General features: G+C 38.4%; 1 protein-coding gene across 1 annotated transcript in view; it reads left to right on the top strand.

Annotated features, from left to right (window-relative positions):
• Nucleotides 1–26,445, top strand: part of Syt1 (synaptotagmin 1) — a 502,043-nt gene that overhangs the window by 316,476 nt on the left and 159,122 nt on the right. The window contains exon 4 of the mRNA XM_028754572.1: nucleotides 2,314–2,493. Coding sequence (XP_028610405.1) covers nucleotides 2,331–2,493 — 163 coding nt within the window. The 5' untranslated portion in view covers nucleotides 2,314–2,330. The remainder of the gene's footprint in view (nucleotides 1–2,313; nucleotides 2,494–26,445) is intronic.

Here is a 26,445-nt window from a genome sequence, read left to right as displayed (position 1 = left end):
AGAGAGAGAGAGAGAGAGAGAGAGAGAGAGAGAGAGAGAGAGAACGAGAACATACACACAACAGACACATATACAAAAGCCAATTAGCGATGATTATGAAGAGACCAGCATCTTTAAGGTGAAATCATCTGGCAATTGTTTCCTTAGGGTAAATGCACAGAAGTTTGGAGTGGTGACTTAGGCTGTACCTCATTCTAGTCAAAACTGGGCATGCATAAGAGGCTCCAAATTGATACTATTTTTCAAGGCAGCTGAGGGCTGGCATTGTGAGAAACCAGAAGTGAAGGTTTAAACTCAATGGCAGTGGAAACCCCGGGATATAAGGGTCCATTCAGAGATGTTGGGGCAGGGCACCATGAAGAGTGTCTAAGAAAGGCTCTTGGCACAAGTGCAGCCCAGCAACAGCAGCAGCAACAGCAGCAGCAGCAGCAGCAGCAGCAGCAGCAGCAGAGTTGACTTCAGCCATGAGACTCACTGTAGGTGCAGTGGCAAGCCCTTAGGAACAGAAACGAGTGTGAGGGAATGACAGACATCAGACACCGAGTTATTTGCACCGTTAGAGTTCATTTTTCTTTGTCTAGCTTGTGACTCTGCCTTGGTTCTTCCCTCTTGGAATAAGAAAGTATTTAATTTACTTTCATTTTTGTAGGAGCCCATAGTTGAGAGACGAGGAAGTTTTTAAAGAGACTTTGGATTCATAAATCGATGTTGAATTTTAAAGAAATTAAAGTTTTAAAATATTCAAATTTTTAAAACCTGGGAGTTTTAAGTTTTAAATATGTTTTATATTGTGATGATTATTAATGTGATATTTGAAGGATAAACAAAGGGGAAAAGGTTATTGTTAGCTGGTATTGTATTGGTCTGTCAAGCTCACAAAGTTGTCAATTGTCCTAGCTAGTTTTTATGTCCACTTGACACAAGCTAGAGTCATCTGTAAGGAGGAAACCTCAATTGAGAACATCCTCCATAAGATGCAGCTGTAGACAAGCCATAGGGCATTTTCTCTTAGTGTTTAATGTGGGAGGGTTGAGCCCTTTCTAAGTGAGGACACCCCTAGGCTGATAATCCTTGGGTGCTTGAAGACAGCAAGCTAAGCAGCCATGAAGAACAAGGCAGTAACAAGTATGGCTCCATGGCCTCTGCATCACTTCCTGCCTCCAGGTTCCTACCCTGTTGGAGTTCCCGCCCTTACTTCCTTCAATGCTGTTCTCTAATATGGGAGCATACGTAAAATAAACCCTTTCCTCACCAGGTCGCTTCTGCTCATGGTTTGATCACAGCAGTAGTCAACCCTGAGCAAGACAGAGAGCAAGTTTCTTTCTTCCCACTTTATAAGCATCAAATTGAGAAGTCAGACAAGTTTCCAAAATTTATTTAGCTGGAGAATAAGACTGAAATTACTATCTTCACGATTCCAAGCCAAAATGTTTTTCATTTGCAACCTTAGAATTAATTGAGTGGTTTTTTTTTTGTTTTGTTTTTTTTTAGTTCAAAGGTAAATACGCATTTAAAACGATTGAATGAGTGAATTTAATAAAATATTTCAATAAGATAATGAAGCTAGGTGAATTTAAATAATTAAGCAGACAAGGCATGTTTCATTATCAGTGTCTTGATGTATGGAGTCAATTATGCCGCATTTACAGTGACCTAAAAATACCGCCTAGCAGAACAGGTAAATTATTGATCAGAGTATCACCTCCAGTAAAGGTCAAAAACTTACTAGGGATAAAACTGATCCTTGATAAGAGATTCAAGAAACATCTGCTGTATAATGTTTATTGTGTCCTAGGCTTCCAATATTATGCTATTGTATACTGTTATTTTAAAAGTCTCTAACAGTTTGAATGTATGTATGCTATCACTTAGCAACATTCCCAACACTAATAGCCACAATTTGTGGGGGGGGTTTCTTTGAAAATAATCCAAGATGCTTAGAGTATAGAACATGGCTGTCATCAACCATCTTTTTCTACACACTTTGGGAAGATATCATTAAAAATTAAATTTACCCAGGAAAATTGGGCTCGTATACATAGCTAATAGGTTTGAGGACTTACATGGTATTGTCGGGAGAGAATGCTAGTCAGTAACTACATTTGGTCTTAGCCTTCCCGGAAGGAGCTCTCCACTCTCTGTGGTTCCATAAATATTTCATAAGCCAACATAAAGTAATATGCTAATGACAGCCTGCTTACCCAGTGAGCAGGTGCAGTGTGGGCAGTGTGTTTTCATCTTGGGTACACACCTGTAATATGAGGTCAGGCATGGCGTTCTGAATTGGCTTTCCCTTTGTTTCCCCCATCACAGTTTCGCTTGAACCAAAAATGGTGAGTGCCAGTCATCCTGAGGCCCTGGCCGCCCCTGTCACCACTGTTGCAACCCTTGTCCCACACAATGCCACTGAGCCAGCCAGTCCCGGGGAAGGGAAGGAAGATGCCTTTTCCAAGCTGAAGCAGAAGTTTATGAATGAACTGCATAAAATTCCATGTGAGTATACTATCTTCACTTTAAGTAAAAAGAAAAGATTGAGCAATCCATTAATAGCATTGGAAAATCAGCTGAATTCAATGCTATTCTTCTTGCTAGTATGTATGGTAGTACTCCAATGATAAGTGATTTTGGAAATGGAATATGATTTTTTTCTTTATCTGTGTTTTTATAAATAATAGCACAGTTTATAATGAAATTATGTGTGCTGGGTATAATGGAGGTTGGTCCTTCATTTTTCCATTTCTCTGATAATAATAATGCCTATAGGTTGTATTATATGAAGCTTAGATTTGTACTGATGGAGTTGTTATATAGGAAAGACTATATTAGCTGATAACTTCCCACTATTTCAAGCTTGATTTTCTTTCCTTTGTTAGTATTTTTAAAACTTGTCTTTCTGTCACTGACTTTTCAATATTCCAAAAGCTTTTACCTACTTTTAATTTCTTATCAATGAGAAACACAAAGCCTATGGCTAGGCTTATTAGAGTAAATGTAACACTAAGTCTAACCTGTGGTATTTAACTTTTCACATTTTATTTGTATATTTACAGATATATTTACTGTGTATAATGACAGTATTTTCAGCTATGAATACAGTATATTGACCTACTAAGTATCACGTGGGCACTGCCTCACCTAGAACAATTTTTTACTGACAACATCCAACATTCACTGTCTTAGCTCAGAATTACTACAGCCCATGTCATGCAATAAGGCTCTTGAATTTCCTTTCCTCTCTAAATCAAAGTTTGTATCCTTTGATCATTTCCCTCACCTTCTCCTCAAGCCCCTTCAAGCTCAGGTCCTTTGACCTTCACATGGGCTCTGTGGCATATGTGAGCGTGTGTGTGTGTGTATACATGCACTATGTTCACGCACACAGTAATAATAGTAAAATAAACAATGAAGGTAAATTTGGAATGTTTTCTTAGTATTGGCAAAGGATCGTTTTCTTGGTTTATCGTTGAGATAGTGCGTCTAAATAATTCTGATCTTTGTACATTAATGTTGGGTCATTTAACTAGTGAGTCCATTCAATACTTCTAAAAGTTTGGGAAGGACTCTCTGAGTCTCTTTATATGATCATACCATGTGCAAACAAGGAAAATCTTTTCTTCTTGCCCACTTTGGGTGCCTTTTATCTCTCTTTCTTGCCCTGTTATTCTGGTGAAGACCTGCCATACTGTTTCATGATTGTGCGTCTTTGCTTCCTGCATTATAGAAGTTTGTAAATACTAACTCTGGGGCCGTCATGCACACCCTTTATCATATTGAAGTATAATTCTTATATACCTAACTTGTTGAGCATTTTTAAGAATATTCAATTATTTTCAAATTCTTTTCTTTTCAAATAATCATATCGCTTTACACTTTGTCCTCTTAATACACTTATCATATATATCAGTTTACAAAGATTGAACTGTCCTTCCTTTCCTGAAATTAATCAAGCCCAGATGGTGACTAACCTTTCTTTACATGCTCCTGAACTCAGTTGTTCAAGAAAAGCCCTGCACACAGTAACCAGGAACAGTGATTGGCATCTGGTAGCTTTTTATTCATTTATTGTGAGCTCCTGGGCTTTCATGCTAGCATGATGCTGGCCTCTTAAAATTTGCTTAAACGTATGCCCTTAATTAGAACAAGACAGGCAGAAATTGAATTTCTATGTAGCATAAGATATTGGGATCTGAGGATAACTTGGATGAACCCAATTCAAGAAGAGAAGAAAAACAAGCTTTTGGAATATTCCAGATGAATGATAACATTATGAAATTATAAGATTTTCTCATGCCTCAAAGACTAGAAATGTGTTCCTATGTCCACACTGTTCACAAATGCGGCTTCCTCTGAAGCTTGCTCTAACAGAGTTGCTGGTAATTACTATTCTCAACAGGAAGCCCCATTGGAGAAGAAATGGAAGGAGAGAGATGGTCCAGTAGCTCAAGCCCTTGAGCAAGAACAAAATCACAGTTCCTCTTTTTGCTCTATTGCCTAGTTAATGGACTCTTATAAAAGTCAAAGTGCTTTTTATATAACGTTGAGGTTAGAAATTCTAGATGCAAAGCATGTCCATGCATTAGAGATTTAAACTCTGGCTTAAAGACTACTTTATCAAAATAGTTGCCCTAAGAGAAACGTGCCATAAGCTATCAGAGGAAACAATTAAAGAAACAGTGAGACATGTATCCTGCCTCATGTGTAACTGTCTCCTCTGGAAGAGTAAAGAGTCTGGGGCACATAGCAAGCCTTGTGCCCCATCAATCTGAAATGTGCTCCCAGTTAGCAGCATAGCTCATGTCCTCACCTTTTTCATGTTCATACAGTGTCATCCTCCTACTTAGGGTCCATCCAAGCCCAGTATTTACAATCCGTGTAACTCACTCATCCATTGTTGCCAGCATGCCCTGGCCCTCAGTCTTGCCCTTTATCTTAGCATATTATTTAGTACCATCTACAATAACATATGTAGTTGTATTGTTTAACATGTGATTTTTAATTACTCTGAATCTTTCCAGAATAATAAAAGTTCTACATGGAAAGTAAGTTATACATGTTTCGTGAGTAGTCACATCGTTCATGATGAAATTTACTCAGAGGGCTCTCAATATATATTTGACCAAGAAATGAATGAACAAAGATCAATTCAACTTCTATCCTATACACTCTCTCTTAGATTCTGTAGCCTTAAGGTGCTACCAAATTAAAACCCAGATTTTACATTGTATATGTTAAAATCCCATTTCTGTGAAATGCTATTCACTTTTACAAAGCAAAATATTTCCATCTTTAAGATGTCCTCTGCTTCTTTCTCTCGAAGATTCAGACATTATGGTTTTTTTTCCTGCTCATCAGAAGAAAAATAATCAACTGCCAAAGATTTCATATGGAACCCCCTTGATTGGTTTGCCTTGGCTAGCTTTTCTTACTTCATCCCAAGATATTCCCTAGTCTATATCCCATTATTCGGTGCTAGAAATGATACCAGATAGCCATGCCTTCCTCCAAAGAGTTTTGCTTTTAACCTGTCACCTCCAAGGATAGAAACAAGAGGATCCCTAAGGATCTATACAAAGTATTATGTTGCTACTGTTTTCCTTGATGTTATAAAATGGAACGAGTAAATGTCTAAAATATTTTAAAGTAAATAGGTTTCAGAAAAAATATATTTTTATCCAGTCATGTAGCTTTATTAAAAAATACCTAGCAGTAAATAATCTACATTTTTCCTTTTAATCCACTGAAACTTTTATTGCCTGTGTAATTGAAATTTCTAATAGGATTTTTCAGACAGGAAGCAACAATGAGCAAAATAAAATATGTCCCTAAACTCAAATTCCTACAGGGGCATATGCTATATAAAAGTTATCACTTTTGACTTGGCATAACACAATAAGATGCTAATGACAGGTAACAAATTAGAATATTAATATATTTTGGTCTCTGAACTAAATCTTGGCTATCTGGCAGATGTGGTTTTTGCAAAATTGATAGCAAACAGCTTTAGTCTGTCACTTGAAATTCCCACTTGGAAGAAGAGAGGTGTCACAATGGCAAGGAGTGTGCATGTCATTAGTTAGGTAATCTACACAGTCCAGTGTGGAGCATATTCAAACTAAATTGCCTGATGATATCATCCATACCACCGTGGGGCTTACATGTAAAAGGAGAGAGCGGGGGAGGAGAAGGAAATGGTAAATTCTCTGAGCATTTTTATCTTTCAATTCATTCTGCACACTCTTATCTAAATGAAGCAGACAAGGATTTCCAGAATGCTTCTTTATTTTGCAACTTTGATTTTAATGTGACTAAGGCCATGGTTGGTTTGTAAAGCATGAACTCATGTCATCCAAATAGCTACGATTAAGGTTTTGATATTCATGAGCTTCTTGAAGTAAAGTGCACCTTTCCTCATGTACAGCAAAACGACCAAATCCTCACTCACAGTCTAGAATAGGACTAAGAGGTCTACGGATAGCTGTGTTATTGATGCAGAAATGTTTGAGGATAAACACTTTGATTCAGAAATAGACACAATTTATGGGCACAGGCTGCATGAATCCCAATCCTGTATCTCCAGCATAGTGTCTGTGTGACCTTGGCCATATTAATTGTTTATGTATCCATTCCCTCCTGTTACAAAGATAGGATCTTAAATAGTGCTCTCGTCACTAGGTTGGTAGGTAAAAGCATCGGCGTGTACAAAGTATAGCAGGGCGTCTAGCACAAAGAAACCACACTTGAAATGTTAGCTATTATTAAATTCACACTGTCGTTTTAACAAGTTTCCATTTCTATTTTCAAAAAGCCCTGTATTTAGGTCAGTCACTCAGAGAAAATTCCAGAAACTTTGTAGCTGAATATATGTGCATTATATTCTTTAAGCCCAGTTCTCTGGTACCTGTTCCAGGGAAGCTGGTGGCGTGTTTCCTTGGCCCCTCATCTAACCTTCTTACTTTTCTGTTGACCTTGCTTTTCTTCAGCCCTGCTCTTAGCCTACATCACATATCAGGAAGGGCTTAGCAAAGTTATATATGTCATAGGTGCTAAAGGAATGCCAATGTGCTGTTCCATGGTCTAAAATGGTCTTCCCCTGAAATTACCCTGGTCAAACTACCTTTCTATCATCTACCTTCACATCTCCTTCAGAGTTGAAAAATACATAACCTGGACCCTGCCTTCTCTTCATGCCTCTTGACAATCTAGGGTCTTCTGCTCTGATTTCCATCTCCGTGCACTGCTAAAATTATCTTCTTAAAACTGGCTGGGCACATCTTGATACTGAGAGAGTTATCATTGAGTTTCATGAAGTCACGTATTTCTGCCCGTTACTGCTCACCAGCCTCTGTAGTCTGACAACTTCTGCCTCCCCCTCCCATGCTTCTCAGCCTTCTCCCTGCTCCTTATTCTCTACAGGCTGATCAAGTTTTTCATTATTATTCATTTCTCAAAGTGAGGTCCTATTTTCCTGGGTATCACCTTGATCGCTCCTCTCACTCTACATTCAATTCCTATTCTACACACCTGCTATGGGAAGTCACATTCAAATAAGAACTCTTACTGTGATCCTGACACAATGATCTCCGTCTCCACCAATTCACTGCTTGAATTTAAGTCCATGAACACTTATCCTGAAATCTCTATCAAAGCCAACTAGTGCTTCCCTAGTGGTGTTATGTCTTGCTGGGCTCCCACTCACCCTGATATACTAGTTTATCATTGAACACTCAACTAACGTGTCCCAATCAGGATGATTAAAGGCAGGGCTGTGTGAGGCTTCCTCTCTTTACTTCTCTTTAAAGCACTTCATTCAAATCTCTCACCTGTTCTGGTTATCTCCAGGGCCTTCTGCTTACTTTCCCAGTGACAAGGTGAATTCCCAAGGCCCTGGTATAGTTACTCACACATCTTTGTCCTGTATATGGAAAGTGGACCTGACAAAGATGTAGGGTAATTTGGATCTGTGCAGTACTGTATTGAGGTTATGACCAGGAAAAAATCACTTTCTCAAAAAAAAAAAAAAAAAGTGGCATGGAGTTTTGCTCAAGACTAAACCAATTTATGCTAGAAGCAACTGTGTAGATGTCATGTTTCAAAACTTTACACTATTCAAAGTAGTATGGTATTTATCCCACGCTTGCAGAATCTGAACCCTGAAAATAAATTTCAAACCTTCTAACACAAGGGTCCTTTTCAAATGAAATATTACATGAACACTGAAAAGGGAACTATGATAAAGCAAGACTCAACTACTATGACTGTCTTACTGCTGATGTGACATCAGCAGCTATGAAGACAGCTAGCTGCAGAAACACTTTGAACAGGGTGACCTTAAACCTCAGGAGGTAGTAACTAAACAGCTAGCAGTAACTAAACAGCTAGCGATGATGTAATGAGCACCTAATATGGATGCGTGCATCAATCAAGAAAAGTGTAGTTGGATAACTTTGTTTTCCTTCCTGTGGCTGAAAAATGAAGATAATGACATTGCCCTACATCAGTGTCATGATTGTTCATGTCAAGAAAGTCGATGGCAAGAAACAGGTGAAGAGACCCTTTAGGAACACAGTGATCCAGGGCGTGTGAAGAACAGATCTTGCATTACTGATCACCACATCTGTTGAGCACTCGGCACACCTATGGGTGTTGTGCATTATACAAATCACCAATAAGCTTGTGAAAACAAATAAGAACAATTGCTATTCCTGTTGTATGAATAAGAAATCGGAGGCTTTTGTAGATAAGAGCGTTGTCCAAGGAAGTTATACAGGCTGGAGAGGATAGCGGTGTCGGTGTTGTCAGGAGACATTTCCAGTTTTATGGTTTGGCCTCATGAGAATGAAATAGATGCTTCACATCCCTTCCACCACTGCTTACTACAGCAAAAGACTGGAAACGAGTGATAAAGTGTGCATGCGCTCAGAGACAGTCGTATTGTGATTTATACTGTAGATGATTGAATACCTGGAATGCGATTTTAATATAATTCAAGTTCTTCCTACATCAGCCAGCTTGATAAGTGAAGAGTTATTTACTTCTGCCGTTTCTTTTAAATGGTCTTCCTCTACTCAGATATGCAACCATGTTCAAAAGTAGCACACTCTGTGAATGAACGGGCTACGTGAGTCAGCTTCCACTAGCTGTTGACTCAGTTTTTCTTAAACTTCAGAGAGGCATGGCTGAAATGTTAAGTGAAGTCCTTGACTTCTGTGAAATGGAAAGTCTGCAAGAAAGAAAGGTTCAATTCTGATGAGTATTCTCAACGGTAAAGACTGTGTCATGCTGATGTCATCACAATAGTAATGACAGAATCTATTGAGGCAGAGACCCTTAGCAAGAAGGGTTACTCACACACGCTCATATGAGGCAAGCATCTGCACTGTCATTAAACAAAACATCCTTCACTTTAGCTTAGCTTAGTCCACCATGTTAGATTATCATTTTAACTCAATTTTCATTTTAAAAATAGTAGAAATGTATGTTTGTATGTATGTTTGTATGTATGTATACATGTATGTATGTATGTATGTATGTATGTATTTCTTTTTCGTCTAAAGTGATGTGGTTTGCCTAAAGCAATAGTCTGTAGAACAGTTTGTAATGCCCCCTATAGGATACAGTGAGTATCTGTTGGGCTATTTTTAGTGTGCTAAAAAACTTGGGTACAGGGACAGGACCAGGCACTGCATCCCACAAAATTTCAAAATCCCTAGGACATGCATATAAAAGAAAACTTTATGGCTATGTGACCTAGAACTGTGTATGTTTGTGTGTGTGTGCGTGTATGTGTGTGTGTGTACATTTTGTATGTCTCTCAACTATAAAAAAAGTTTAGCTTTTATTATAAAATTTGTCTAAAAATCTAGTCTTTGGTTTTTGTTCCTGATTAAAAAATAATCTTTTGGCTGTCTAAAGTCCAGTGACCCCTCTAGGAGTTACAGGCATGTAATTATTTCATCGTGTTTTATAGTATCGTTACCTGATGATTTTTTTATATTATTTTTGGTAAATTATTACAAATTATTTTATTGTAAATCCAAGCCTTAGTTCTTTTCTATAATTAACACATTCCATTGAACTTTAAAATTATGTATGTAAGTATTTTATATTATCTGCTCATCTTGTGAGACAGAAAACTATTTTAAAGTATTGTTACAAACTGTAGTACTATAGCTAATACTGAATTTAAGCAAGTGTGCAATATAATTCTAGCAGTATTCTGGGGTCTGGGTGGTAACTTAAGCTAACTACATGCCACTGAGATTGCATTTCAGGAAGGATTTTTACATGTCCTTGTGGTTTCCTTCAGGAATCCTATTATGCAGAAAAATCCTCCCCAAGAAATCCACTCCTTTAAAATGAACAAGTGTTAAGGGATTCTGTAAACTTCCAAAGCATAGGTGATGCGCCGTAACTATAAGCTATAAAAGCCACCAAATGAATTAAGATCCAAGCTATGTTCCCAGAGCTTATTTAGTTAAACTTCGTTGGCATCTCAAGGATATTAAGTAAGCCCATAGAAGGAAAATAAGGGCTGTAAATAACACTATGGTCTGATAGTTAATGCAGCTCAAGAATTACCTTGCTGGAGTACTTTACAAGGAGACAGAGATATTTTTAAATAGCTCTAAATGTCAGTTCCTTAACACATAACCGTTGCAGTACAAAACACAGGTTGTCATTAAGCAAAGCTTGCCTACAGAAGCAAATATATATATATTCCTTATTGCATAGCTGACTATCAGGTTTGGGGCACTTTCTGTTACATTCGATAAAGAAATTAGAGCAGAAACCACAAGAAAATAATGTGGTGGTCAATTACATTCCAGCACTTGGCTTTATTTTTCTTTGTTTGGTTTTCACTTAAGAGAATATTATAATTATAATAAAAAGATTGAAACTCAGCATCTTCTGAGTCCATATACCTCCACTGTCTGTCTTTTGAATGATCTTAGATAATGTTGAAGTAAAGAATAAGAAGATATTGGGCTGTTGAAAGATTTCCTCAATGAGAAACACTTTAATTAAACTGCTGACCTGGAGAAATTCTGAAACCATTTGCACTCTCTTATCTTTTATCTTATATTTAAAGCTTTTTATCTCACACACATACACACAAACATACATACATACACACACACAGAGAGAGAGAGAGAGAGAGAGAGAGAGGAATAGAAGACAGAGAAGAAATAACATAATAATATATTGTGAATACTAGAAATATACGTGGCTGAGAAGTAGGCTGTTACCTGAAAGCAATATATAGTTGTCCATAATCCCTTTACTTGACAAAGTTAAATGACTCAATGCCTTAGAAGTCAAATTTTATTATAATTTTATTTTTGTAAGGACTTAGACTGGCTCATTGAAGTACAGGAACTACAGTAATCTATAGTAGCGACTAAAAAACTATTCCTGTCATAATTTTGCAATTGTGTTCCCTAAAATCTTTGGATCATTCCTGTGACCTAGAACTTGTTTGAGGTGTTGTTAATCACTGATGGACTGGCCCAGTAGGAGTAGGCAGACATGTCAGAGGGTGTGGCTCGCTCTGCTGTGACACCGTGAATTGAGCTGGTTCATAGTGTGAGTGAATTTGTCAGGATTCACTGTGACGTTAGTAATGTGTGTCCTGGAGCAAATAATTTAATATGCATGCCAAATAAAACTAGAGTCATATAAACGTGAACAAGTAAGTAGTACTAGTCACAAAGGCCTATAAGTAATATTTGCAATATAACTCTGAGTGCATTTAAAACGTGTCTATTTCTATTGTCTGTTTATATGGCATGTTACCATATATCAGGCTTCGCATGTCACGTCAAGTTAACTAAGGCCAAACAACCATTTTACCATGTGTTGGACCTCCATTCTGTCTTCACTCCATTTTCAGAAGGACTTCTACAGTAAATCACAGTGTCTTAGCCAGATATCTACAGCTTGGTGGACAGGAATGGATGGAACATCCACATCTGCTCCAAGCTCATTTCCTGATAGGAACTTACACAGTTTGTCCCTGTAATTTAGTTTATCATTCACAGTGTTTCCTGCATCCAGATCTTTACACAAACACACACACACACACACACACACACACACACACACACACACACACCTTTTCCTCTGCCTGGTATACTGCTTGCCTCTGTTTGCCTCTGGATCCTCTCGCCCTTCTGAGTTCTGTGCTATTTCAAGCTGTTCCTATACCCTCTCCTTAAACCTCCCAATTGTCTACTAATCATGAGCTCTTGTTCTGCTATGAATCCATTCTTGTGTCTGCTTGTCGTTTTCATACGTTACTTAGCTGTCTCTGTCTGTTAATACTGTGCAATCTGCCTGGTTAAATGGTCTCTTTTCCTGTGACTCTCCAGTCCCAGAACAAAGCAGGCTCATGGTAGGCAGAATTCTTACTCCCTTTTAGTTCAGAGCAGCCTATTAATTACATTGAGTCACAAGAAAATGACTTTGAAGAAGAAGCCTATGGAAAAGTCTTTGAAGGACATAGTAAGGAAGGTGACATTCATCCTTATGTTGAAACGGAGGTGGACAATCTTCCAGAACCACAGACTTTGCCTTTGCCACACATCTCGCCTTTTGTCTCTCTCTCTCTCTTTTTCTTTTTTGTTGTCTCTATTCTTGACCTTTCTTTAGTACCATCACCTTCTGTTCTGGTTTTTTTTTCCTACTTGCCTGTACTGCCTGAACATGTCCCTTACTTGTTTTATTCTTTTGAGACTGGTGGCAATCAGTGTGGTGCTGTTGATAAGCAGGCCGTCCCTAAATTGGCCCTCGGGGTGCATAGTCCTCCCCACAGATACTTTTATTAAAGCAGAGTTCTGGGATCCACTACTGATTTCATCTCTTAGGTTTTTGTTTTTTAATGTGCTCTATTGGGATACCAAGGAAGGTAGATCAGCTTGTTTGATTTGACAGCTGGTACGTAAAGCCACCCCATTCCCTATGCTGTCATGGGGAGAATTCAAGGGACAGCTCAAATGTCACAGTGGCCAGTCCTGCAGCAGGCCCATTGATGAGGCTTGCTTCAGTGAGTAGCTGTTTACAGTGACCCCATCCAGGTTTCCCAGTCTCCTCCAGCAGGCACACAAAGCACACTTCCACAGGCTCTGTGCTGCTGTCATCGCTGATAACGCCCTAGCAGTGGTTATCATCTGAAGTGGTGCTTCAGCCTGGCCTTGCCTGCCATCTCCTGCCCACACTGACTGGAACTGTTCCCCATCACCTCACCTTTCAGGGCTGCTGTCATCCACCCACTTCTCTTCCTGCTACCGCAGTGGTAATGCGATTTAACTGGCTGCTTTCCAGGGCCTCATCAGCAGTGAATCTGTTTTGCTATTTTGCATCCAGTAGTCTTAAGCTATAACACCGGTGCTTCTGATGCCCAGCCAAGTACCCTCCGTGAGGGCTCAAGCTTAATAGTCGCTCTAAATGCTGAACACCACGTGATTTTTTCACCTGTGCTTCCAATTACAAAAAGCACATGGACCGTTCCTTCAGTCCATTCTGCTACCTATAGCTTCAGCTAGGGACAGCAACTTGCCACTATGTGGATGGCTTGACATGGATATTCATTCAACCAGGGACAGTTGGGCCATACGTAAAGGCAGCCCGCCCCATGTACCTTGCCTTTATTGATACTCTGTTGTCTAGTGAATGACTAGAACCATTCCAGTGGTTCTCAACCTGTGAGGTCAAAGGACCCCTTCACAGGGTCATATATCATATCCTGCAGACCAGATGTTTATATTACGATTCATAACAGTAGCAAGATTGGAGCTATGAAGTAGCAATGAAAATAATTTTATGGTTGGGGGTCACCACAACATTAAGAACTGTATTAAAGGGTCACAGCGTTAGGAACATTGGGAGCCACTGCACTAGTCTCTCCATTCTACTCTTTCTGAACACACGCTCCTTTCCTTTCTTTCTCTTCTAATTGTAGGCCGGAAAGTTATCTCCAAAGATGTACCTCTTTATCTTTTCAGGATTTACTGTACGATTGATTTCATGTCACTTTACACTCAAAGCTTAAACCCTAGCCTTGATATCTCTGTTGAACTTCTTGCTTTCCTTAATTCTACTTAAGAATGGTTTGCAAACAGTTGAGTTGCCTGCACCACACATGCATACATCTGAGTATGTTATACCTGCATGTAATGCAATCATCATTCTAAAAAGAAAAATGTTCCTAGTACCTTTCCAGTAACTCCTGCCCTAGCATCTCTAGCTTTAGATACTAGTTGGTCTTCCTGTCATTTTATTATATTTTTGTATTATTATATTATATATTACATTATATTAATATATATATATATGTTATCATTTCTTCCATGGTTAGCATGGAATTGTACAACATCATGTAGTCTATATATCTTGTTTCTCCTCTTTGTGTGATGTTTTTGAGATTGTTGCTGTTCACGCCATTGCCTCTTCTAATAGTTCATTCCTTTATTATTATTTTTAAGCAGTAGTCCATGATTGGATATCTAGAAAAATGATCCACCATTTTCTTAGCCATAGATCTCTTGATGGTTACTTAAAGTGTTTTCAGATTGGGGCTCTGAATAATGAAGGTGCTTTACATATTCTTTACACATCTCTGGGTGGACGAATGCCTGCTTCTACTCCCTTGGGAAATATCTAGATGATGGAATTGCCGGCCAAGCATAATGGTGTGCACCTTCAGGCCCAGCATTCACAAAGCAGAAGCAGGCAGATCTCTTTGAATAAAAGGCCAGCTTGATCTATATAATGAGTTGCAGGCCAGCCAGGACTCCTCAGTTGTAAAGTGGCTTTTAAGGTTACTGTCATGTTTTTCTCTCCAGTAGGAACACATGAAAGCTCTGACTCTCTATATACTTACCAACACTTAGAATGGTTAGTCTTCTTCATTTAGTCATTCTAGTCATTGTATAGGATATGTCCTGTGGCTTTAATTTGCAAAATGAAAAAAAGAAGTTAAAAAAAAAGGGAAAGAACATGACTGTTCCTAGGTATGGTGGAGGAGGTTTACTGTAGATAAAAGGAAGACAAAGCTGGAGGCAGGGACATCTGGGAGAGTCCAGAGTGTACATGCTTCTGAGCCACAAGCGGGCAAGAGGAAGGAAAAGGGAAGAGCGGGGAACCAGGTAGAGCAGCCAGGAGGCCCAAAGGAGTAGACCAGGTAACCAAAATGGTTGGATTATATATGGAAGGGCAGCTGGGGGAAGGGCATCCCAGCCCCTGGCCTGAAGAATTTAGGGTAGGAGGCTGGGTATGCCAGCCAGGAGAGCCCTGTAGCAGATAAAGCCTGAGGGATGCAGGGAGAACCTGGTGACCAGGTTCTTCAATATGTTAAAGTGACACCTCAGTCTTTTGTCCCAGGCTTGAAACCTAAAATTTGCAATCTTCTGATAACTCCAAGTGGAATGTGATCTACGTGTATAAGTTAAAGCTGGAAAACTTTGAGAAGAAACGGTAAGACCTTCCGTGACCTTGATGTATAGAAAACATCCCCTAGGAAGGATTCCGAAGCATTGATTAGTGATACAATTTTATACATAAAGCTTTGTCAAACTGGAAATTTGGGCTTTTTAAAAAATATAGAACAGACAATACGAAGAAAAGTCATAGATAGACTAAGACAGAATATCCAAAGTACATAGATGTGATGAGGATTTGGATATTTTTTCACCATTTATTTTTTAGAAAAGACTATTACAACCCAGTAGATAAGTGAGAAATATATTTGAATAGACAATAAATTGAGAGATGCAAGGATGATACATGTAAAGATACAAAATAAACTAAATATTTCTTAAAGTTCTCCTTTAGATCCAGTCGTCTGTCTGTCCCATCCATGGTTAGAATTCAGCGTGTGAGAAACTCTTATTTCTTCAACAACACAGACGTGTGCATTCCTCTGCTCTAAAGCTCAGAAGCATGACATCATCTGTCATCTCCCTCCTTTGCATCCCTGCTCTCCAGCCAGCATGTCAGCCGCAGTACAGCATTCTCTTCTCTGTGCTCCCAGTGGTCCTGCTCTAATCTGGGACCTTGTATATTATTATTAGAGCCTGCTGTAATATTGCCCTACAGCCATTTTCTACACACCCATAGACCATCCACTGAACATATGCTGTCCACATATTCTTGTTGCTGAGCTCAGAGCATACAGGATCCTTTATTCAGTAGCCATTACTTCTTCCTTTCATCTGAATTTTCAACTCCTTTATTTGGCAAGCCTTGCCCGCTGTTGGCACAGCCCACCTTTCCAACATAAGTACCATCTCAATACTGTGGATACATTCTTCTAGATACTAGATATATGCTTCTAATTCCTGTTCTTTTTTCCTTAGTTCATGGTCTGCTCACATGAGAAATGTCATTACTCCATCTCTGCATAGCCATGTGCCTCTATGTTAAAAGAACTAGGCTGATTCAAACAATGGCCCTTTCTAGTCTATGTTCTTTCTATTACCAGTATTATGCATTAATATACTTATATTTGCTGAGAAGCAGTCTCATCCTATCTTGCATATTATTAGACTTCTCAAGATCAGCCTGAGCAGTTATTCCATACTTGATATTGATATGGTAAGATATCAATTTATGTGTCCTAGATATACATCAAATAGGGAGTACCAAAAAGGATGAGCCACTGTGCTATGTAGTTTTCTTATTCCTGCCACCAAATCCCTGACAGAATGCAACTAAAGGAGGGATAGGTTTATTTTGGTTCATAGTTTAAAAGGGCCAAAGTCCACCATGATGCAGAAAACCAAGCACCAAGAGTTGGAGGCATCTGGTCACACTTTATCCCCTATTCAAGAAGGGGAGAGAAAACAAGAAGTGGAGCCAGCCAGCCTATAAAACCTCAAGGCCAGCCTCTAATGGATCCATTCCTACAGCAGGGCTTCACCTTTCAAAGGTCCCACAACCTTCCAAAATAAAATCACCAAGCGAGGACCAAATATTCAAATACATAAGCCCATAGGTGATGCTTCATACTCAAACCACAGCAAACAACATACTCCAATAGAAGTTAGATCATCTTGGGCACGGTGAAAAGAGGATGCATACTGGAACTTACAAGATCTAGGAAGGGTCCTCACAGAGCAACTGAAAACTAGGTTTAACGTACCCATTAATACCAAGCTAAGGAAACTAGAATGTGATACCCCAAAGGGATTCAGGAACCAATCAAGATAAATAAGATAAATATGAATTATCCCCTTGTTTGGGGATCATTTGTTTGGCAGCAATATGTGTAGAGTAGATGAGAAAGGAAAATTGGAGACAGGGATATGCAGGGACAAGGCCCTTGAAGGGACTATAGAGTAAGTCTAAAATTGCTAGTGGAAAGAAAGCACGTATGTGACAGACTCTGAGAGTCTGGTGCTGACAGGCAGTGTGACTGGTACTAAATGTGTGAAGGGAAGAGAAAATGAAAGTAATTCCAGAGATGCTGAATACCCATCTTTTACAGGGCCTGGAAAAAGTAGGGAGCGCAAGAAGAATGCAGAAGTACACACTGCGATTTGGGACTTGACTAGGAGTTCAGCTTGTGGAAATGAAGTCATAGTGTTAGCAAGCCCATATAGAAGGGAACCAAAGAAAAGGGGCATCTGAAGGAAACTCTTAGATTACCAAACCCACAGACACAGAGAGAGGCTGATGAAGAGATAAATTCGGACTATGAGAAAAGAAAGGTGTGGTGATGCGGAAAGCTAAGTAAAGAAGACGTCTGAGGAAAACTAGTCAATTTGGTTCTAAGAAAGTTGTCTTGAAGGCACAGCATGAGGCTTAATTCAAACAAGCACCTTATTCAATCTACCTCTGTGATGATTCAAGTCTAGAATAAAAGAGGCAAAAGACACTGTCATGATCACTCACATCTCCTAAGTACTAGGTACAGGCCCTAGCCTATATATGGAACTATTATTTGACTAATTATTACTTGCATACATAATTCCAATTTTGTAGTGGAGTAAAGAGTCTCAAAGACACTAAACAAGGTATGTGCTAGAACACAGAGAGGCAAGCATGTGTTAGAGTTTCAAGTGAACTAGGTTTGAAGGAAGAAATTCTAGTAGAGCAATTAGGAAAAGAGGTATGAAAGAGGAAATCTTTGAACTGTGCCTGGAACCCTAAAGGCTTTGCACAAGCAGAGAGCTAACAGGAAGTCATCTCATACTGAACAACATGAGCATCATTACGGAAAATTGTGGTTAGAAATGAGACGAATGCAGTTGGATAGTAGTGTAATTGGAAAATTTTTAAGAAATTATTATATTTTGTTGAGTGGGTCATGATGTATTCTACAAACCATAAACCTCCGTGGGCTTTTGGGAATAGAATACTAGCAAACTTACTTTTTTCTGGTTTTGACTATGTGAAGAAGTAGGCCTGCTGGCATGGCAAGGGCTGCAAATAGATCTCAGGAGATTATACCTTTAAAAAAGTCTAGTAGATACAGAGTTCTTTAGTGACCTTGAACAACCTTGTTTCTTAGAATGCTGGAGTGGGGAGTTGATGGACAGGGTGTGGGTGAGGGGCTGAGACGTGAGAATTGCAGTTAGAAAGTAAAGGCAATAATCATGGGCCATTCTCTCCCACAAGAGGACAAGAATTACAGCCCTCACTAGTAGACAAAGAGAAATTAAACAGCTGTTGAGATGGAGGATAGAATACAATGGAAAGGAATAGAACACCACTTCCACAGAGGTCATTTTCCCAATTACTTCCAAATGCCACCACATAATCCCACCTAGTGTTATTACCCATGAATCCCTCTTACTTTTTGCAACAGCATGCACTTGTTAACCTGGGATACAGAAATGGCGATGGTCATTGCCCTGAGTGTGAGAGATCCCCTCTGATTCAAACAGGTAGTACATTAGCTTTGACTAACAAGTGTTGCAAAGACCATCTAGCAACATGCCTTCACTGTTTCTCACTTCCTTGATCACAGCCTCCTTGCCTTTGCATTCTCTATAGTCTTGTGCTGAGGATGCTTACATTCCAGATGTTTCTCTTCTAGAACATTCTAAAGTCTTTGGAGGCAGACATAGATACTTTATATGTTGCTACTATTGAGTAGATGCTACAAAAGTATCAAATTGAGTTACATAGACTATGTTACGCTACAAATATATGCAAAATTTAGTGTATAGAGAAATGTGATATGATTTTTTCTTTTGCCACATATGATTTACTGTCCCAAAGTTAAATAGGTTTCAGGGTTTCAGTGTCTCACAGTTTATATGGATCAGAAGTCAAGCACAGTTTAACTGCATCTTCTGCAAAAGGTTTTTGACACAAGGTAGAAAAATATGAACTAGATAGAAGGGCAATTTGAGAACTTTTCCAAGCAGTTGGAAAAATTCAGGTTCTTGGTTCCTAACTGGCTTTTCCGAAGTAGTTGATAACAGGACTGTAAGCTTCCTGAAGACCAACAAGAGAGCACCTTTTCACTTAAGGGAGAGCCTGTCCAGCCCTAAGAGCTTGGAGCTGATTGAGCCCTTTCAAAAATCTCTCCTTTTTGATGAATTCACTTACAACTGATTTGTGGTCAGGATATGAATCATATCTGCAAGTTACTTTCCCCTTTGCCATATGGCAGGCCCATCATACAGTCAAATTGGTTTCCAACATGTAAAGGGAGGGGACTGCAAGGGCGTGTTTACAATAACGATGGAGTCTTAGAATTCTGCTTACCATCAATACAGAGATAGGGAGCCTGAGAGAGGAAATAAGCTATGTTTTACTCTGTGAAAAAGATAGCGAAGACTTCTATTCTAGCCAATGCCCTTGTGCTATATACTTTCACTTTCTTACATAGGTAGAAGGATTTGAACTGGCAACATTCCTGTGGTTCTTGGTCTGGGTTTTGTTTTTTTTTTTTTTTTTTTTTTTTTTTTGTCTTTAGTGGTGTTCGATTATGGTTATAAAGTAGTGTGACTTTCCAGGACAAGCCACGACATGTTTATAGAGGCTGCATGTACTCAGACAGGTTCTGTGCAGCCCAGGCAGCATTAAAGAGCCTGAAACCTAGATCTGTTGACTATCAAGAAGTCCCATTCCAGCAGCAAGTAGCAAGATTTCATTTGGTGATGGTAATTAGTTCACATCCATAAATTCCAGAATGGCCATTTCCTGGAGCGTGAGAACATGACACATCCCAGGGTGAAGATGCTTTTCCAATCCCACAAGTACACTTTAAAAAAGAAGAATGGTTAAGACGTGGAGTTTCTGATCTTAGTTTGGTGTCACATGCAGGGCCTATAACTAGCATCTGGTACATACTGGATCAGTCTGATTATGGAATGTGACGGCATGAAGACTGAAGGATTATGTATAGCAAAGTTCTGACACTAGCCATGGTAGCAGGAAATTGTAGATGAAGAAAGAAAAATGGGGAGAGAGATACATGGTTTATTTGAAAACGAATGCATTTGTCTTTTTTAAAATTATAAAGAATAAGATGTATAAAGTATAAAATGAGCTAGCCTCATGCTCTGTAAACCATCCTGAATACATTAAGATTCTCATTGTTCTGAAAGTGGCATCTGTCCAGCTAAAGTGAGTTTCCAAAAATACTTAGAATTTCACGATAAAAATATAACTTTCTAGATTGAAATAATGCAAATGATAGCTATGGCCAGTGAGAGTGAAATATGTTGTTTGTTATGAATAAAAAACATTTTGACCTTAACTCATGACAACACTCACTGAATAATTGAGGCCTACTTTGATCCCCAGAGCCCTGTTTACTGCATGCTTCCCATGCCTCCAAGGGCCTTCAAACTGGTGAGAAAGAATGGAATGAGGAATATTATAAGAAAAGAGAAAGTACTATAAAAATTGAATTGTTTAATAAGAAATTTTTTGCATTAGGTGCTTTTTAGTATGTTTCCCCAAAATATAAAAAAAAATCATATTTTAAGTAAAACAAAGAAATGGTTAAATAGAAATTAAGTGTTGTTGGTAAGAGAGACAAATAACTGATCCACATTAAGAAGTTATAATGTATTTCTTAAATTGAAAAGTGTATAGCAGATGTTTGAAATTGAGCTGTTTTCCCAGAAAGGCATGTTCAAGCCCCCGTAGCCTGTATATGTACGTGAGCTTACTGAGGAATAGTGTTTCTGAAGATTCAATTGAGTTTGTCTCAAGTAGGATGGCACACACTCCAAAGGGACCAGTATCCTTAAGAACAGAACACAGACACTAAGACACACAGGGAAAACCCTATCAGGTGGCAATGGATGCAGGAATGACATAGTGATCAGCATAGTGAGAGATCACGGTGACAGGTAAGAGAGAGACTAAAGCAGAAGATCACAGAGATGGAACAGTAAGAGACCATGGTAATGGTGTACGATGATAGACAGATAAGAAAGACAGACTAAGATGGTAGACCACAGTGATGTAACAGATAGGCCAAAGTGATAGGCACAGTGGTACGCTATAGTGACAGTCAACTGTGACAGGCCACAATGACAGATCACTATGATAGGCCACAGTGACATAGCACAATGGTAGTTCATATAATGGAGCACAGTGGTAGAGCAGAGTTATTAGCCACAGTAATAGATCATAATGATAGATAATAAGCCAGGAAACACCATCAATCATAAAACAACAGCAATCATAAGTAGGGCACGATAGAGTTCTCCCCTAAAGCCTTCAGAGAAAGCATCGTCTGTCCATGACCTTGATCTTCGATATTTCCCCTCTAGATGCAAAGATGTATTTCATTGATTTGAAGCCACATTTTTGCGATTCTTTACTGCAACAACCTAGAAAAGCAATGGGCATGGAACCCAAAGCTAAGATCACCTTGCCTCCTCTGCCCAATCTTCCAATCACTTCCCAAACCAAGAGAGCAGTTGACAGAGACCTGAGCTATTTCCTTACTTCCTACTGGCCTCTTAGGTCTCTATTAATTAACTGCATAAGAACAAAGAGAAGTCTTGCCAGAGCTCATTCACCTTGTGGCATCTCTTCCTCGTGTGTCTATGGGAAAACCCTTAATACAGTATGGCCAGTGTTGTAAAATCTGCCAATAACTGTCCAGCCACCTTATAGTGTCTAGTGTGCTCGTGACATTTTTTCCTTACCTTTTGAAGTAGATTCTAGCAATAGTCTCACAAAATTATTCATAAAACCAATGGTTAAGAAAATATATTAACCAAGGTCACTAACCGAGGTCATTTAACAAATATGTAGAACAGGATTCAGACTTGACAGGCCTGGTAATCTCACATCCAACCAAACACTCATCCATAATAAATTATTTCTGCCTCCAACCTCCCATAGTAAGACTGTGCGTTGAGTGTCATATGTAACTTATACATAATTTATACTGAGTATATAACATAACTTTGCTCTTAAGATAAGCTTTAACAATTGAAGATAATTTTCTTATTTCCTCACTTCACTATTTGTTCCTCTACAGATAAAAATTATTCAAATTAATTGTATTGTTTTTCTCAGTGTCAAACAAAACATCATGTAAAAGGGAATTCTTTTTTTACATATATGTAACATTTATGTTAAATTAAGATAAGACTTGCTAGATCGCTTTTGTCTTCGGTACTGTTTTTAGAAGAAGAAAAGAAAATCAGTACAATAACAAACACATTAGGGGACTTGCACGGACGGACGGACGGACGGAGGGATAGTTAAAGTGGTGCCATCACTACAGAAAATAGCATTGTTTTTCCCTGTCTAAACTCAGGGAGCCTGAAGCTTTTCTCCTAGCAAGCAGGAGGTCTCTAAAAGCTGGAGCTTCCCCAGAGTGCCAGCCTGGTTTCATTAGTGCTAGATTTTAATTGAAATGTTAATTTCAAACTTCTCCATAAACATGCTAAGTCTCCGGTCTCAATAGGATAGAAATCGAAAATAACATTAATAGGGCCGCCAAAGGAAGAAAAATGCAACAGTGAAAACGGTGAAAGGGAGGAAGACATGCAAGAGTAGAAAGAAGAGAGATGAGGAGATGAGAAACTAGGAAATGCCAGCAGGAATGGGTGGTAAAAAAACCACACCTAACAAAGTTTAGAATGCTGCACAAATCATATGACATAAAAGCCTAATCCTATATGGCTATCATAAAGTTAAAGAAAAGGATTATACCTTTTACCCAATGGCAGGAGGTACTCTCACGCACATTTTCAAATGTGTTAAAACTATTGATCATATCATCTTAACTCCATTCTAGACATGCTAAGTCACTGTGGTGAGGTACCCCCTGTTGTTAATTACTAGTGTTCACTGCTCTTCCCAACCAAAAATTATGCCTTTATTGGTCTGGTCAGCACATCAATGGTTCTGCCTATGGCTGAGATCCTACTATCTGCAGATCGCTAAACCTTTTCTGTTAGCAACAATGATACTTGCAAATGTCCCACATGGTTCCATTGTATTCATATTTCATTTGCATTTTTCCTCTTTTGTAGAAATTTTAGTATTCTTTCCCCTTCTGTAGAAACACCAATATTGGCGCATAAAGCTAAAGGGACTGCACTGCATTAACCTTTTGTCCAGTTCAACTTAGTATCTGGAGCTAGAGAAACTGAGAGCTTATTTTACTTTTGAATTGCTTTTCTTTTTTTCTAAATGGATTTCTTTCTCATTTCTTTTCTTCTATAGTAAGAAAGGAAAGAGCACTTTAAAAGTTATTCTAAAACTTCATCTGAGGAAGTAGGCGTCAGTTATGGAGAACAAATTCAATTCCTAGAAACTGTTTCCATGGGAATGACAGCTATTATGGCTACAAGATCCAGCATGAGAACTGAGTTCTCTTGCCAAAGGAATGACTGAAATTGTCCTACCTCCTTATAGAAACCATGATTTTAGAAAGATCACCTTGCTTGTTGCTTGAAAGCTCAAATAGAAGTAAATAACTTCTACCCTTGCATTGGCTTCATAAACAGTACATTATATATTTGTGTAGGCTTTTGTGAGGTAGCAGTCATAAGAAAATATAACATGAAAAATAATAACAAAAAAATAAGAATAGCAAGTATCCATTAGAAATATTGCCAACTATTACTCTGATGAAAGCAAATTTTCTAAATAACCTCTTAAGAGAGACTCCAGAAGCTAGCTCCTACCACTGTGTAATTAAGTTCACTGTGATTTCTAGCTGACAACTTAAGACTAGTATTTTTTTAACCTTCCTAAGCTATGACTCTCTAATACAGTTCCTCATGTTATGGTAACTCCCAGACATAAAATTATTTTGTTGCTACTTCAACTGTAATTTTGCTACTGTTATGAATTGTAGTATAAATATTTTTGATATGCAGTATACCTTACATACAACCCCCAAATAGATTGTGACCCACAGGTAGAAAAAGTTAAAGGGCTAGCAATGGTAGAATGGTAGTATTAATGTGTGACTCCTCCAGTTCACAAAATATTCAACAGAGTAGTTGAAGAGCGGATTCCATACAAGAAGGTAGACCAGTAGACCGCCAAAAGACCTACACCTTCTTTAGACAAGGAAAGCAAACTAGCAACTGTATAGTTCCAACTTGAGCTTGGCAAAACTGACAAACTTGAGAAACTAGATCAATGGCTAGACCCTGAGTTCATTATAAGGATGACAAATAATTTGTTCATGACATTACAAGGATAAGTGTTGAGGTGAAAAAATATAGCTCTGGAAGTTTTAATGGAAGGGGTATTTGAATTTATTTTAAAATTTTACATCTGTGTCTAATTCTAAGTATCCTGAGAGTCAGTTAAAGAGAAGGTCGTGATTCTGATGAGTAGTTTGCTTCCTGTCTTCTTCCAGTGTGTGGTTTTAAAAGCTGAGATTAGACTTTAATGGGGCAACCAGGTATCTATGTACAACTATATGAAACCTCCTTTTCATTTCACTCATTTAAAAGTACCTTTGACTTACTGATATCAACAGTTCTGAACTGTGTATGAGATAGTGATGGCTTTGCTCATATTGGACTTTGTGTATTTTATAAACATTATTAGAACTAATAAACTACTATTGGGATATACAATAACATAAGCAAAACTAATGAATCACTTATCTTTGCTGTGACAGAAATAATTTCTGGAGAAGTACCAAAGACATAAGGGATATTAACATTCCACCAGCAATTGAAAAGAGTAAAAACATATATTCCTTTCACACATGAAAGAACATTTTGCATCCACCTACATGTTGGCAGTGGGTCACTCAACATCAAATGGATGCCTGCTGTGTACTAAACAGTCTTCTAGAATACACAACACTGACAGTGGGGGAGAGTTACAACACAATGCATGTTTATGGCACACAGGCATTGCTTCACAAAAGGCTCACAGTTACATAAGGAAAAAAGAAAACAACACATTCGAATAGTTATAGACTACTGAAAAAGAATTCAAAAGGCACAGGGTATAATAGCAAAATAAAACCTAGGAGTGTGCACAATGACAGGGAACCCACTGGAAAGACAGTAAGAGCAACATTGGAGAAGAAAATAGTTTTATTGAGAAAGTACAGCTTGAATTGGATTTTTAGCAAATGAAAGTCAATCAAGATCTTATTGTTTAAAATGGTAGCCTTGGTGGTTAACCCCAAATATCAAATAGAACAGAGAAAGAACTATGCCCACTGGGCCTCATTATCATCATCGTCCATTTTAAACCTCTTCATGTGATGTTCCACCATGAAGCATGTGAACTAGTCACACAAACACACACACACACACACAAACATACACACCACAGAGATTACAAACCAAAGACATTTCAAAAAATATATTTAATGTGAGTCCTTTATTAATAGAGTGTTACAATGTTGATTTTATACCCAAAAGACAGGATCAAAAAGGTTGGCGGAGTGGAGAAAATGTATACTACAAGATTAAATTGCGTAAAAGGAAAACTATTAGGAGCTGGAGAGATGGCTCAGTGGTTAAGAGCACTGGCTGCTCCTTCAGAGGTTCTGTGTTCAATTCCCAGTAATCATATGTGTCTCACAACCATGTATAATTGGATTTGATCTCCTCTTCTTGCCTGCAGGCATTCATGCAGATGGAGCCCTCATATACATTAAACAAACAAACAAATAAATAAATAAATAAATAAATAAATGAAATTTTTGAAAAAAGGAAAAATGTCTTATTAAAAATAAATAAATAAAGGATCGCTAGGGAGAAATTAAAGTTGGAAGCTAATAGAGTGCTTTTCTGGCACCTGACATTTGGAAGGAGAAAGCAAACATATCTGAAAAAAAAATTAAACAATAGCATGAGAAGCTAAAACTTCTCTTGTCTTTTTTCTTAGAAATCAACAGAGCAATTTAAGTATAAAACTGTCACAAGGATGCAAGGGGATAAGATTTGTTAAGTTGAAGGTGATTTGAGTCTCAAAACGGCATCACAAGGAATTTGGATTTGGATGAGGTGTAAGGTTGTAGACAATAATATAAAC

This window comes from Grammomys surdaster, unplaced genomic scaffold (assembly GCF_004785775.1).
Source record: "Grammomys surdaster isolate TR1022 unplaced genomic scaffold, NIH_TR_1.0 126028, whole genome shotgun sequence".
Classification (NCBI taxonomy): domain Eukaryota; kingdom Metazoa; phylum Chordata; class Mammalia; order Rodentia; family Muridae; genus Grammomys; species Grammomys surdaster.
This window is presented reverse-complemented; position numbering and strand designations above follow the sequence as displayed.